The sequence below is a fragment of the Rhineura floridana genome, chromosome 6, assembly GCF_030035675.1.
Source record: "Rhineura floridana isolate rRhiFlo1 chromosome 6, rRhiFlo1.hap2, whole genome shotgun sequence".
NCBI lineage: Eukaryota > Metazoa > Chordata > Lepidosauria > Squamata > Rhineuridae > Rhineura > Rhineura floridana.
This window is the reverse complement of record NC_084485.1, coordinates 23,523,285-23,537,718: the sequence shown is the minus strand read 5'-3', so window position 1 is coordinate 23,537,718 and position 14,434 is coordinate 23,523,285. Positions and strand designations below refer to the sequence as shown.

Genomic DNA, 14,434 nt, shown 5'->3' with positions numbered 1-14,434 from the left:
TGGTAAAGCAGGTGGCTACTAGGGAATGGGCTTGTTCAGTGGTGGCACCCTGATTATGGAATGCACCAACATATACTCTGGATTTTTTTTTGTCTTATATAAATCTGGTTGCTCCAACATAACTCAGAGAATCTCTGCTTTGTGTTTTTTTTTTTTAAGAGTAAGTTTCTAGACCTTATGGTTTGTGAGAACTGATCTGACAAAGTTTGACAAAAGTGTTTTTTATTTTTAAAAGTTTAAGGGATTAGAGGGCATGTAGACAGGATTGCCAGTATTCTGGAAGCAAGATGTCCATCATTATACTGCTTGTAGTCTTTTCCCCATTTAAGGATTATAGCCATCTATGTTAAGTATTATACATACATCTTTTTCTCCCTTTTGCAGAAATCACTGGGACTGGGACAGGTGCAACAATCTCTTTCATCTAGCAAGGTGGAGAAGAATGCTGAGTTAGAAATAAAGGTAAAATCCTTTTTTGCAGCAAGGCTCTAAAATGATTAGTCTCATCCAGGGGCAGGGAACCTTTTTCAGCCTGAGAATTGCATTGCCTCGTATGAAACCTTTTGGTGTCACATACCAGGAATTGATGGTGCTGGATCAGAAAATTGGTAAGGCTAGTGCCACCCCAAGCTTGCTTGCTTTCTTTCTTTCTTTCTTTCTTTCTTTCTTTCTTTCTTTCTTTCTCTCTCTTTCTTTCTTTCTTTCTTTCTTTCTTTCTTTCTTTCTTTCTTTCCATGGGCCCACCCTTCCACATTACCATGAGGCTTTTAAAAAGCTTCCATTTGCATTGGAGGTTCCCCACCCGGGCTCAGTCCTTCAAATTACATCCAGTGTTGTAGTGGCAAATTCAGAAGTGCAGGGTCCCTTCATGATAGTCATAGCACATGCCTGAACAGCCACACGCCCTTCTAAGATTATACAACCTTCTAGGATTATGCAATAACATGAGCTTCCAGTTAGTCTATTATTTTGCTTGGAGTACTTTCCCTTCCTGATGCATTGCAACAATCAATGCAGATCTCCATGTGTTGCCTTTCAGCTAGATCTACTAGTTTCTGTGCACAGATAAAGGTAAATGTACTACGATACTGTAAGATAAGGAAATTTCTTGTTGAGTTTCCCTTCTTGGTTTTCATACTAAGACTAAAGAGTAACTGCATTTGGGCAGAACTTATGAGTTTTAGGAGAAAGGTTAAGCATGGAAATTCCTGATCCTAATCTCTGATGTTGTCTGCACCACTACCTCTCACTCACTCTTATGCATGGTCAGTGAAATGCAAATGATATGCCTAACACATATATATTGAACATCATTAAAAGCTGACGCACCATCATACACATACCTTCTCCCCCCACCGTAAATTTATTTCTTCTGTCTTTCCCTTCTCCTCCAGTACTACTCCTGGCTTTGGGCTGGAACAAAACCACATATCTTCTCCCCCTCCCTTTTTTTTTTTTTTGCTGCTGGGATGAGAATAACTGGAGGCCATGCAGGAAAGAGAGAGAGACGCCCCTTCAGTTCAAGTTCTTCCCTACCTTACCTCCTTTTTCACTTTCTCATGCTTGTTTGCTCTCCATTGTCGTCTCCACACTCCACAGTCCTTCCTACTCGTGCCTTCTCCCACAACAGATGTTCCTAGGAGCCAATCAGCATGAAAGGGGAGTGTGTTAGCTACCGAGAAGAGTCTTCTCAGTGGCTGACACATCTGATTTTCACTCTGATTGGCTCCAATCAGCAGGAAAGGATACTGGAGACATTGGGACCCTGCTACCAAAAAGGTAAGGGGACCCCCAAGGACGCTAGATTATTACACCCAATTATACCTTTGTGTCATTAAGATTATGACTTACAACATTTAGTTGATTAATGGTTAGTAAATGAATTGATTAAAAAAAACATTTTGACCAATTTAAAAAGTTTCCTTCAGTTAATCAGGCAGCACATTTTTAAAAATCTATTATTATTTTCATCACAAGCACTTAGAAAAACCGCTGATGTACCATGTTTAGAAGAGGCATTCCCTCCTGAGTGAGCAAAAGGAGAATGCCTCTTCAAAGATGATGACTGGCACATGCATGCATCACCTAAAAACTATTTTTATCACATGCACATTTTATTTTATATAACTAATTAATATATGCAAGTAATTTAATAACACTTCTTAAATTGGGTTACAGCCCCGGTTCAATCCTTGGCATCTTTAGATGAAAGAATTTTGTAGCAGGTGACTTCTGCCTGAGACCTTGGAGAGTTGCTGTCAGTCATTATAGACCAAACTGGGTTAGATGGTCTGATCCAGCATAAGACAGTTTCTGATGTTCCTAACTTGAGGAAGAGCCATAACTCAGTGGTAGAGCATGCTGCTTTGGATGCAAAAGGTCCCAGGTTCAAACCCTTAGATAGTGCTTGGAAAGTTCCCATGTCTGAAACCGTGGAGAGCCATTGCTAGGCAGTATAGACTACCGATGTTTCTGCAATAATTGGATTTGCCATAGGATTAATTATTATTTCTGATATGCTCTATCTTTGCACCTGGTTTCAGATACATTCTTCTTTATCTGATTTTTTAAAAAAAAAATCACTTTGAAATCATTGATAGTGTGATAGTTTTATCAATGTATTTTAAGGTCTTTTTATGATGTTTTAAAGTGTTTTTAGTGTTTCTGTTTGCTGCCCAGGGCTCCTGCTGGAAGGAAGGGGGGGTATAAACAAAATAATAAATAAATAAATAATCTACTTTCTATGTGATCAGTTCAAATGTGTACTTCCTTTCACTGATGTCAGTGAAGTGTTGATTGCAACTGACAGACAGAAAGCAGCAGGGGGGAATGAGGAGTTGATTATAAGTAGCAGGGGGGACGTCACTGACTTCATTGTCTGCCTTTATCTGCTCTGCAATGCACTTGAAAAGGAATGTAAACAGGCAATAATTACAGAGTTCTAAGTAAAGATTGATGCCAGTGGTGAATAAATAGCAATTATAACATCAACAATATTGGATATCAAAAAAATTAAAAGATATTGGGGGGAAGAATCAGATTGTTAACAACCACTGGGGGTCACACTTAAAAACAAAGCGTAAAAAAGGAGAGGATTCCATCCCTAGTATAGACTAGGTGCAAGGAATCTTTGGTCTTCTAAATATTGCTGAACTGCAATTCCCATAATCCCTGGCCATTGACCATGCTTGCTAAGGGTGATGAATGTTGTAGTTCAGTAGCATCTGGAGGGCCAAAGGTTCCTCACTCCTAGTGTAATGCTGAGCTACATGGACCAATGGTCTGACTCAAGGCAGGTCCATACCATACATTTAAGGCACACAACTTCCCCCAAATGATCTAGGGAACTGTAGTTTGTTAAGGGTGCTAAGAATTTGTAGCTCTGTGAGGGGGAAAACTACAGTTCCCATGATTCTTTGGAGAAGTAATGTACTTTAAATGTGCATTGGATGTGCTTTAAATGTGTAGTGTGGATTTGCCCTCAGTGTAAGGAAGCTTCTCGTTCCTAACTGTGGTATTTGTATTTTTTTTATCTTTCACACTAATACAGAGAAACTTATAGAACGACAGAGAGAATAAAGCCAATGAGTGAAAAATAATTATAAAATGCCATTTTGTATTAAGGTTTGGACACAAGATTGGATTATCAACATCATTTGTATATACAATGTACTCCATGTTTGTTGATTAACTGTTCATTTTTCTGTATATTCTGAAAAATAAAATAAAAGATAATTATTAAAAAAAAAACTAACTGTGGTATTTGTGAGTATACCAGTATTAGTATGTCACTGGTACTTCTGATGTGATTTTTTTTAGAAACAGCTACACCAAGCTTTCCCCATGTTCATGCCTTCAAATTACTTTTGGACCACAAATCCCATAATCCCTGATCATTTGGGGCTGACAGGAGTTGGAGTCCAACAACATCTGGAAAGTACTAGGCTGGGGAAGGCTGAATGCTGACTATCTCAGTAATATTTCTTATTTTTGTTTTTCCCTCTTTAGGATTCTCCATGTATGATGAGACATAACATTTTGAGCAAGAAGGATCCAGCCAAGAAAATGGTGCTCTCTGATCTCTGCATACTGTATTTTGGCGCTGTTCAGAAGGCCATTGATGTTTTCCACAAAAAGCTTAGCAATGATCAGGCACCTGAAGGTTTCATAGGCAACAGCAAAATGATCATCATGGTGGGCCAAAAGTTGGTGGACGCCTTATGTCAGGAAGCCCTTAAGAAGGGCAATCGAAATGAGATTTTGTGTGGCAGCAGCAACTTTTGTGGCTTGCTAAAGAACTTGGCAGTTGCCACTAAAAATGCTGCAGTGCAATATCCAAGCCCTGAAGCAATGAAGGAACTTCAGGATCAAGCTCATGGATTGTCTAAGTATATGCAGCAGTTCCGAGCAATGATGGAATGAAGTGATCATTCTTCTAGGGTTCTGAGGATACCTCATGTTAGCAGGTCCCTATACCCTATTCATGCATTTGCTCAGGAATCCTGTATGATCAAGGTTCCTGAATGTGGGGAGGATTGTAACTGCATTCAGCCAAACACATTTACAATCCCCCTTCAGGAAGGTTGGGAGTGGAGGGAATGGGGCTGCCATCTGCAACCCCTCCACGATACAAGTGACAAACATCTGAACAGGGCTGACCTGAAGCTGAGTCTCAACAAGACAGAGGCTCTGTGGATGAGTGGTTCCCAGATCCGAGAATTAAGCGAGTAGCCTGTTCTGGAAGGATTGCATTTTCCCTGAAAGAATGGGTGCATAGTTTGAGGGTGCTCCTGGAAACATGAGTGTCAACCAGATGCCCAAGTGGAATCCCTTTACCAGTTTCAGCTGGTATGCCAACTACAACTATCCCTGAATTGGGATATCTTGGCTACAGTGACCCATGCATTGATAACCTCAAGATTGGATTACTGTCATGTACTCTGGGTGGGGCAATCTTTAGGCTTGGTTTGGAAGCTGCAGGTGGTGCAGAATGTGGCAGCTATGCTATTTAGTTGAACACCTTATTGCATGCATGTGACACCTCTCCTGAAGCAGATGCACTGGTTGGCAGTAGTTTACAGAGATCAGATTAACGTTTTGTTATTGACTTGGAAGACCCTAAACAACTTGGGACCAATTAATCTTAGAGAGTGCCTTCTCCCATATGAACCTGGCTGCTCACTAAGATATTCAGGGGAGCCGCTGCTGCTGGTGCCATGGCCTGCAATGGTCCGTCTTGTAACAAACAGAAAGAGGGTATTCCATAACCTGTGTAATGGAATAGTCTCCCCTCAGAAATAAACCTTTTGTGGGTTATGGTTCCACCGACAGTTAAAAACATTTTTATTCACAGAAGCATTCACTGGCCATTAATGTTGGCTTAAATGACCTCTGCTCATTTGTTTTGTCATGTATTTATGCAATTTTATGTAATTTTATTGTAATTTTATCATTGTACACTGCTTTGGTACCCTTTAAGTGAAAAGTGGTATATAAATCTTTTAATAAATAAATAAGCAATCTCAAAATTCAGTTTAATATATAGATGAGAGAGAGACTTAATAAATGAAAGAGAATGGGTGCTCATTTTCTGCCTGCACAAGGAGGATAACAGTGCAGGGATTTGGTGACAAAAAATATATGCATATTTGGTAAAATGCTTTGAGGTTTGTAAATGTAAACCTGGGGCTGCTGTAAAAGTCCTTGAACAATGGAAGCAAGCTGGCTCTGAAGGACATCCTCATACTTATCGTTTACTAAGAAAAAATATGGTGATACTCCTGGATGGTGCTAATGAGATTATTATCCATAACTAAAGATTCAAATGTCAGAATCATGTGCTCCTATCTCTCCTCCCAAATCCTCCTTCTTGTGAATTGCCTGTTTACTGTATCCTTCAACAGGATTCGTTTACGTTTAAACAGAGTTGAGAATAGTCAGTGTGTGTGTTATGTGCCTTCAAATCGATTACGACTTATGGCCATACTGTGAATCAGCTACCTCCAAGAGCATCTGTTGTAAACCACCCTATTCAGATCTTGTAAGTTCAGGCCTGTGGCTGCCTTTATGGAATCAATCCATCTCTTGTTTGGCCTTCCTCTTTTTCTATTCCCTTCTGTTTTTCCCAGCATTATTGTCTTTCCTAGTGAATAATGTCTTCTCATTATGTGTCCAAAGTATGATAGCCTCATTTTCATCATTTTAGCGTCTAGTGATAGTTCTGAATTTGTTCTAACACGCAATTTGTCTTTTTCACAGTCCATGGTATCTGCAAAACTACCCCCCAACACCACATTTCAAACGAGTTGATTTTTCTGCTGGGAAAAACAGAAGGGAGTAGAAAAAGAGGAAGGCCAAACAAGAGATGGATTGATTCCATAATGGAGACCACAGATCTGAACTTACATGATCTGAACAGGGTGATTCATGACAGATGCTATTGGAGGTCGCTGATTCATAGGGTCGCCATAAGTTGTGATAGACTTGAAGGCACATAACAACAACAACACTTTTTTCACTGTCCGACTTTCACATCCATACATAGAGATCCAGAATACCATGGTCGGAATGATCCTGACTTTGGGGTTCAATGATACATCTTTGCTTCAGTGATACATCTTTGCATTTGAGGATCTTTTCTACTTCTCTCATAGCTGCCCTTCCTAGTGCTAGCCTTCTACTGATTTCTTGACTATTATCTCAATTTTGGTTAATGACTTCGCGGAAGTATTGATAATTCTTGACAATTTGAATGCCCTCATTATTAACTTTGAAGTTACATAAATCTTCTGTTGTCATTACTTTAGTCTTCTTGATGTTCAGCTGTAATCCTGCTTTTGTGCTTTCCCCTTTAACTTTTATCAGCATTTGTTTGAAATCATTACTGGATATTGTCTGCATATCTTAAATTATTGGTATTTCTCCCTCCAGTTTTCACACCTCCATCATCTTGGTCCAATCCCGTTTTCCATATCATATGTTCTGCATATAGATTAAACAAATAGGGTGATAAAATACACCCCTGTCTCATACCCTTTCCGATAGGGAACCAATCAGTTTCTCCATATTCTGTCCTTACAGTAGCCTCTTGTCCAGAGTATAGGCTGAGCATCAGGACAATCAGATGCTGTGGCACCCCATTTCTTTTAAAGCATTCCATAGCTTCTCATGATCTACACAATCAAAGGCTTTGCTGTAGTCTATAAAGCACAGGGTGATTTTATTCTGAAATTCCTTGGTCCATTCCATTATCCAAAGTATGTTTGCAATATGATCTATGGTACCTCTTCCTTAAATCCAGCTTGGACATCTGGCATTTCTCGTTCCATATATGGTAAGAGCCTTTGTTGTAGAATCTTGAGCATTACTTTATTTGCATGGGATATTAAGCAATAGTTCGATAATTACTGCATTCCCTGTGTTCCCCTTTCTTTGGAATTTGCATGTACGTTGAACGCTTCCAGTCTGTGGGCCCTTGTTTTATTTTCCATATTTGTTGACGTTTTGTCAGAATTTGGACAGATTCCATCTCAGTAACTTGTAACAACTCTACTGGTATGCCATCTGTTCCTGGTGATTTGTTTCTTCCAAGTATTTTATAAGTGCAGCTTTCACCTCACATTCTAAAATTTCTGGTTTTTTTCATACGATTCCTCCATGAATGAATCTGTCATCCTTGCATCTCTTTTATATAATTCTTCAGTGTATTGCTTCCATCTTTTATTTCATCTTGGTCAGTCAGTGTGTTCCCCTGTTGATTATTCAACATCCCTACTCTTGGTTTGAATTCCCCTTTGATTTCTCTAAACCTTTAAAACAGAGCTCTTGTTCTACCTTTTTGTTGTCCTCTTTTATTTCTGTACAATAATTATTGTAGTAGTTCTCTTTGTCCCTAGGTACTAGTCGCTGTATTGTTGCATTTAGGGTTCTAACCATGTTTCTCTCTCCTTTTGCTTTTGCTTTCCTTCTGTCTTTAACCATTTTAAGAATTTTGTCAGTCCTCCATTGAGGTCTTTCTCTCTTTTTAATTAGAGGTATTGTCTTTTTGCATTCTTCCCTGATACATCTCTGACTTCATAGTTATTCTGGTTCTCTATCAGATAGGTTTAAAGCCTCAAATCTGTTCCTTATTTGATCCTTAAATTCTTTTGGGGTGTTATTTAAATTATGTTTTGGCATTATGATTGCTTTGTTGTTCATCTTTAGCTTTACTCCGATTTTCAATATGACCAGTTCATGATCTGTACCACAGTCTGCTCCTGGTCTTGTTTTCGCAGAAAGTATGGAACTTCTCCATCTTCTGCTTCCAATTATCTAATCAATTTGATTCCTATATTGACCATTTGGTGATGTCCACGTGTACAGTCATCTTTTTGGTTGCTTGAAAAATGTATTTGCAAGAAACAAATGATTGACTTCGCAGAATTCAATAAGTCTCTCTCCTGATTCATTTCTATCTCCTAAACCCCATTTCCCCACATTTTCTAATTCTTCTCTGTTCCCTACTTTTGCATTCCAGTCCCCATGATTATCAAAGCATCTTGTTTTGGTGTGTGGTCAATTTATTCCTATATTTCTGCATAAAATCTCTGCATTTCCTCTTCTGTGTTTGCCGTTGGAGCATAGACTTGAATGATGGTTATGTTGATAGGTTTCCCATTAAGTCTCATTGATATCGCTCGCTCAGACCTTGCGTTATAGCTCCTAATTACTTTTGCTTGCTTCAGTTGCATCATTAGTCACAGCGCTAGTTGTACTTGTCCACTGTTCTTCCCAGGAACTTAATGAGTGCCATCTGACCTGGGGGTCTCATCTTCCAGCACTATCTCGCATTGCATTATGGATAGTCTATTCATAGGGGGTATTCAGAGGTGGTTTACCATTGTCTTCCTCTGAGTCTGGATACATCTAGTCTGGTGTCTCAGCTTTGACCGTTCTGCCTTGGGTGCCCCTGCTAGGAGTCTATCCTCTTGGTCTAGACTCCTGATGGCATTGTTGTCAGCTTCTTCAGTACTCTCAAACCCCCTCACCACATTAAGGTGTGCATCCTAGAGGGGGGAGAATAGTCAGACATACCCCTTTATTTTGGTGTTGGATTCAGTGGGTATTTAAATACACAGGGCCAGAGCAGGAGCATAAGATCCTGCATCCTGATCCTGATCCCTAAACCAGGAGTAATGGCTATATGTGCCTCAGCCTGGAACCTCATGATAAAGCTTTCCAGCATCCATTACTTTTGCAGTCTAGCGAAGGATTCAGCAGAAGCTACCATAAATGTTAAGTGCACACGTTGGATTTGTTCAACTCCTACTAAGAGTAGACCCATTGAAATTAGTAACCCTAAGTTAGTCATGTTTATTTACTACATTAGTTTTACTCTGAGTAGAACTAGCACTAAATACTACCCCTTATGTTGTATCTGGGGCATGGGCTCATCCACATTTGAGGAACTACTAATTTGGTGCCCACTGTACAAGGGGCCATGGCATGTCTTCCCTTTCTAGGAAAAGCAGGCAACCACTTCAGGATGTGTAACAAACAAAATGGTTTAGTTTAATCTTTACCAACATCAGCAACAGTTCCACTCATCTTGCCAGAAAAATCTCAGTCTTTTTATAGGCTCCTCTCTTCACCCACCCCCCTTCTTGTGACTGCCCAGCTAACTGTAGCCTCTGCACTCCTCTCCCAGACAGCATGGTCCATCACACTTTGGGCCTCCTACTCCTCCAACTTCTCCCCTTCCATCGCCTCTGTCTCCAGGACCTGCTTTAAGCTTGGGGCCATTGGCTCTGCTTCATCCTCAATCCCCTTTTATAATTAATCCCTTCCTGACTCTCCCTGCATCCTTGCCTGAGCCCCAGCGAGACTCCTCCGTCACAGGCCCTTCTTCCTGTTCTCTTGGTTGTCTTTGTTGCTTCTGTGACTCCTCTGATCATCCCTGGCAATCTCACAGACACAAAATCATCAAACCAGGAGAGAGAGAGAGAATCTCAAGAACTTGCACTGTGACAAGGAATCACATCTGACTGGCACAAAGTCAGTCTGGGCAGACAAGTCTTGCACAGGGAAATAGGTTCAGCACAATGCAGTACATATTGAGTACAGCTTCACTCATTTCTGGTTTTGTGTTGAGTTAATATGAGATGTTCCTGTGCAGATATGCTAATCACTGATGATGTTATAGGAGTGGGGCTTTAAACTGGCTATTGCATTAAATAACACTCACAGAAAGTCACCGTATCAGTCTTGGAAACCAGCACGTCCCAAACTTTTTTCAGATAACATCAACCAAGAGAACCGGAAGATGTGTTACATAAATATAATTATTGACACGTTCACAAAAAGGTAAAGGCACTGCAGGGCTGGTTAGCAGTATGACAATCACCAACAATTTTTCATACAGTATAAACACTGAATGCTATATGTAGGAAATACTGCATGTCTTATTTGATATCCATGCAGCAAAAGCTGTATGTTGATGAAATGTTCTCCTAGATATAAGTAGGTACACCCCACACACACACACAGATGTGGTTTGGGGTGGGATTTTAATGACATCAGAAGGAAATGAGATGCAGAAAAGTATGCTAATAGTGTAATTATCATCATCTGTACTTTTCTGAATTTCATTTCCTTCTGACCTGTTTCACACCTATATGTATAAATATTCCTGAAATTTAGGGTAACACTTCATGCAGCTGATGAAGTGGACTGTAGTCCACTAAAGGTTTGTGCCATATTAAATTCATTTATCTTTCAGGTAACACATTACTGTATTGTTTTCAATGAAATTTAGGCTCCTTCAGATAACCTGCCTATTGTACATTGATCATGCTTTGCTTGCTCAATGTTTACATGGAAGTTAGATTATATCCAGTCTTTCCCAAGCATTTGTCTGTGGTAGGTTATACAGCTTTCATGCTGATTTGCTTGTGGGGTGTTTATACATCATCCCATTAATCATATGTGCATCCCACACTTTACTGTGCATTTCCCCATCACTTTCCAAAACTGCAAAAAGGTTTTTTTTTAAGTGAACTTGTTGCACTATGATGATAGAGTACTTTAACCCACTTTAACTACGCAAACCTACATTGCTAGTAAGCTCTTGAATCCCTCCTGAAAAATAGTGTTTGGAGGTACCCTTGAACTGAAGTATACCTCTTAAACTTGTAAGTTCATCTTTAACAGTTGTATTTTATGATGTTTTATTGTTATGTAAATTGTTCTAAAAACATGATGGTTAAAAGGCAGTATAGAAATTTCTAAAATAAATTTAAAAGGGGGGAGAGGTAAGAGCATAAAACTGCAGCCTTGCAGTCCAATCCTGTGCAGCTTTACTCAGAAGTAGGGCTCCTACTGGGATGAAGGGGCGGGATATAAACAAACAAACAAACAAATAATAGGTCAGTCCCGAAGAAGGCTAGGACTGGGGAGGGCAGTTATGAGAGAACTAGAAAAGGTCCTCAAATGCAAAGATGTATCACTGAATAATAAAGTCAGGATCATTCAGAACATGGTATTCCCGATCTCTATGTAGGGATGTGAAAGTTGGACAGTGAAAAAAGCGGATAAGAGAAAAATCAACTCATTTGAAATGTGGTGTTGGAGGAGAGCTTTGTGCATACCATGGACTGTGAAAAAGACAAATAATTGGGTGTTAGAACAAATTAAACCAAAACTGTCACTAGAAGCTAACATGATGAAACTGAGGTTATCATACTTTGGACATATAATGAGAAGGCATGATTCACTAGAAAAGGCAATAATGCTGGGAAAAACAAGGGAATAGAAGAACGGAAAGCCAAACAAGAGATGGATTGATTCCATAAAGGAAGCCAGAGTCCAGAGCTTACAAGCTCTGAACAGGGTGGTTCATGACATATGCTCTTGGAGGTCACTGATTCATAGGGTCGCCATAAGTCTTTTAAGCCTTTTAAGTTGAGACCTATCCCAGTCTGAGTCTGTGTTAGAATTGCTTTTAATATGTCTTTTAATATCTTTAACCCTTTTTAAAAAAATTATGATTTTAAAGTTTTTTTAATGTTTTTAACGTTGTTTTGTTTTAATGTATTTTAAGGTCTTTTATGATGTTTTTGAGTGTTTTTGGTGTTTCTGTTTGCTGCCCTGGGCTCCTGCAGGGTATAAATAAAATAATAAATAAATAAGTCATAATCGACTTGAAGGCACATAACAACAAAGGTCAGTCCCGCTGAGTTTAGTGGCGCTTTGGTGCCATGTAAAGAGGCGCACAATTGCAGCCATACAACCAGATCCTCTGCACCACTGTGAAGCTCAAGGAGTTCAGTACAACTTATTCTCAAGTAAGTGTGCCTAGGACTGCAACCTCACTGCTGAGCAAAGGCGTTTGGGATCTTTCTTTCAGTCCACAACCCATCCCAACCATATTAATGCAAAAGCAACCTAAATTCCACTGAAGTCTATGCCATACAGTCGGCGCCGCACGCCAGAGGCCATACCTCTGGTTGCTAGTGTACCTTAGCAACCGCAAGAACAGTACGTCATTGTTCCTCGCCCTCTCGTTTTCCGCTCTGCGCCGGAAGGGCTGCCTTTCACGACCGGAAGTGTCTTTGTTGTGTAAAAGACCGGAAGTGCAAGGAAGGAAAAATGGGTTGCGATGGGGGAACTATTCCTAAAAGGCACGAGCTGGTGAAGGGGCCTCGTAAGATCGAGAAGGTGAGGAGGGAAAGATCTGCGTGGGGAGGGCTCTAGCTGGTTGGCTTGCCCGCCCATGAAAGTCTCTGGGCTGGAGAAAACTTTGGGGAAGGATTGGGGCCTTGAGGCCTTTTTAGCCCCCGGAGTAAAGAAGACGTGCATTCTGTTTCTCTGGGACGGTGGAGCCCTAGTCGCAAAAAGTGTTACGAGGCACTGGTCAGCCAGAAGTAATTAACTAACTCCTGGGAAATAGGTGCCACAACAGAAGAGATGGGGTAGCAAAACAAAGCATAACACTACTCGCTGTAGTCATCCCTCTTTCTGAAATGTTGGTAAGACTTGCTGCTTTCCCCAGGCCCACCCTTGTTCTGTCTTTCCATTTTACCCGTTACACTTACCTTGTATTTGTTACACTTACATTCTGTAGCCAAGTAACATTTCTGGTCTGTTTGGTGGGTTTGTACTTGCAGCCCTTCTGTCTTCCAGAGTGCAGCGATAGTAAGGTAGGTATAAACCTTTGCCTGACACTTTTGATCTTCATGCAATTGTTCTTGCAAAGGATCGTGCTTGGGCTGTGTAATGTTAGGCTGTTCATGGACATGGCAAGTATACAAGGTAAAGGAGAAGGCAGAACTGGGGTGAGTCTGAGTCAAACAATGGGTCGAGCTTGAGAAAGTTACATTTTTTGAACTACAACTCCCATCAGCCCCAGCCAGCATGACCACTGGATTGGGCTGATGGGAGTTGTAGTTCAAAAAAGTAACTTTTCCAAGCTCATTGACATTTAAGAAACATGAGATGTGGTGTTCCTCTTCCCCTATTCCTGTGGAATTGTTTCCCGGATTGGTTGCTTCCTTGAGGGTAAGCTGTGTGTCATGAGAGCTTTGTGAATGGTCTATAGCCGGAGGGAAAGGGTTGCAAGACAATAAACATTCAGACATTGTTCTGAGTAGCAAACTCTGACTAAACAAAGAATTCCAGGTTATTTTCTGTCGTTCCCAATTGCTGACTCTCATGGGTCCTTGTCCTGTTACTGTGCATTTTTATGGAATATCCCAAAGCAGGTAACTCTTCAGTTGTTTACACAATTGTTTATGCAGGGACAGAAAAGGAAAATGGAAACCTCTGATCATTCCTCTAGTTGCTGACTCTCTTTCAACTCATTTTAAGCTAGAGCATTATCACCTAAATGCACAAACATATTGGGGACTGAAGTGACTCCAAATATGATTCATATAAATAGTCTCAAGGTAAAAACAAGAGTGACAGAGGGTGAGCTGAAAGTGACAGGCGGGTCTTGGAAATTTTAGTTTGTGGGCTGTGTTTCTGCATTAAAAGAATGTGCAGCCTTATATGTAGATTGCTGCATGTTGAAATTACTGCATGTAATTGCTGCATATGTGTACTTTTTTACTGCATGTGGTATATATATGCCAAGAGGCCATGGCAAATTCTGACTTCCCAACATGTTGTGCACAGAGAACAGTTTTTGTGAAAGGAAGTTGCTTACTCCTAAGCAGGGCATAGAGACACTGCAAGGGACCATAAGTGTCACTGTGCACCCATGAAATTGTGGGGCAGCACTACAAGCATTAGAACATTTGAATACACTTCCTTTAAAAACACTAATTGTATATATGTTCACTAGTAATTCTTGTTTTATGTATTAAACAGCAGCTCCCCAACTATTTCTCCATGGATCACTTGAAAATTGCTCATGGTCTTGGTGGACCACTTAATTATTTTTTCTCTGCTTGGT

At 40.3% G+C, this 14,434-nt stretch overlaps 2 protein-coding genes across 4 annotated transcripts in view; both read left to right on the top strand.

Annotated features, from left to right (window-relative positions):
• The window catches only part of CASS4 (Cas scaffold protein family member 4), a 64,606-nt gene extending 59,102 nt beyond the window's left edge, over positions 1-5,504 (top strand). The window contains exons 7-8 of one of the 2 annotated variants that reach the window (XM_061631200.1): positions 385-462; positions 4,009-5,504. In XM_061631200.1, coding sequence (XP_061487184.1) covers positions 385-462; positions 4,009-4,422 — 492 coding nt within the window. In that variant the 3' untranslated portion in view covers positions 4,423-5,504. The remainder of the gene's footprint in view (positions 1-384; positions 463-4,008) is intronic. The other variant, XM_061631201.1, reaches the window with a different exon arrangement.
• A 7,041-nt stretch (positions 5,505-12,545) lies between these two features.
• Positions 12,546-14,434, top strand: part of RTF2 (replication termination factor 2) — a 78,428-nt gene continuing 76,539 nt past the window's right edge. The window contains exons 1-2 of one of the 2 annotated variants that reach the window (XM_061631206.1): positions 12,546-12,696; positions 13,146-13,178. In XM_061631206.1, the coding sequence (XP_061487190.1) occupies positions 12,628-12,696; positions 13,146-13,178 (102 nt within the window). In that variant the 5' untranslated portion in view covers positions 12,546-12,627. The remainder of the gene's footprint in view (positions 12,697-13,145; positions 13,179-14,434) is intronic. The other variant, XM_061631207.1, reaches the window with a different exon arrangement.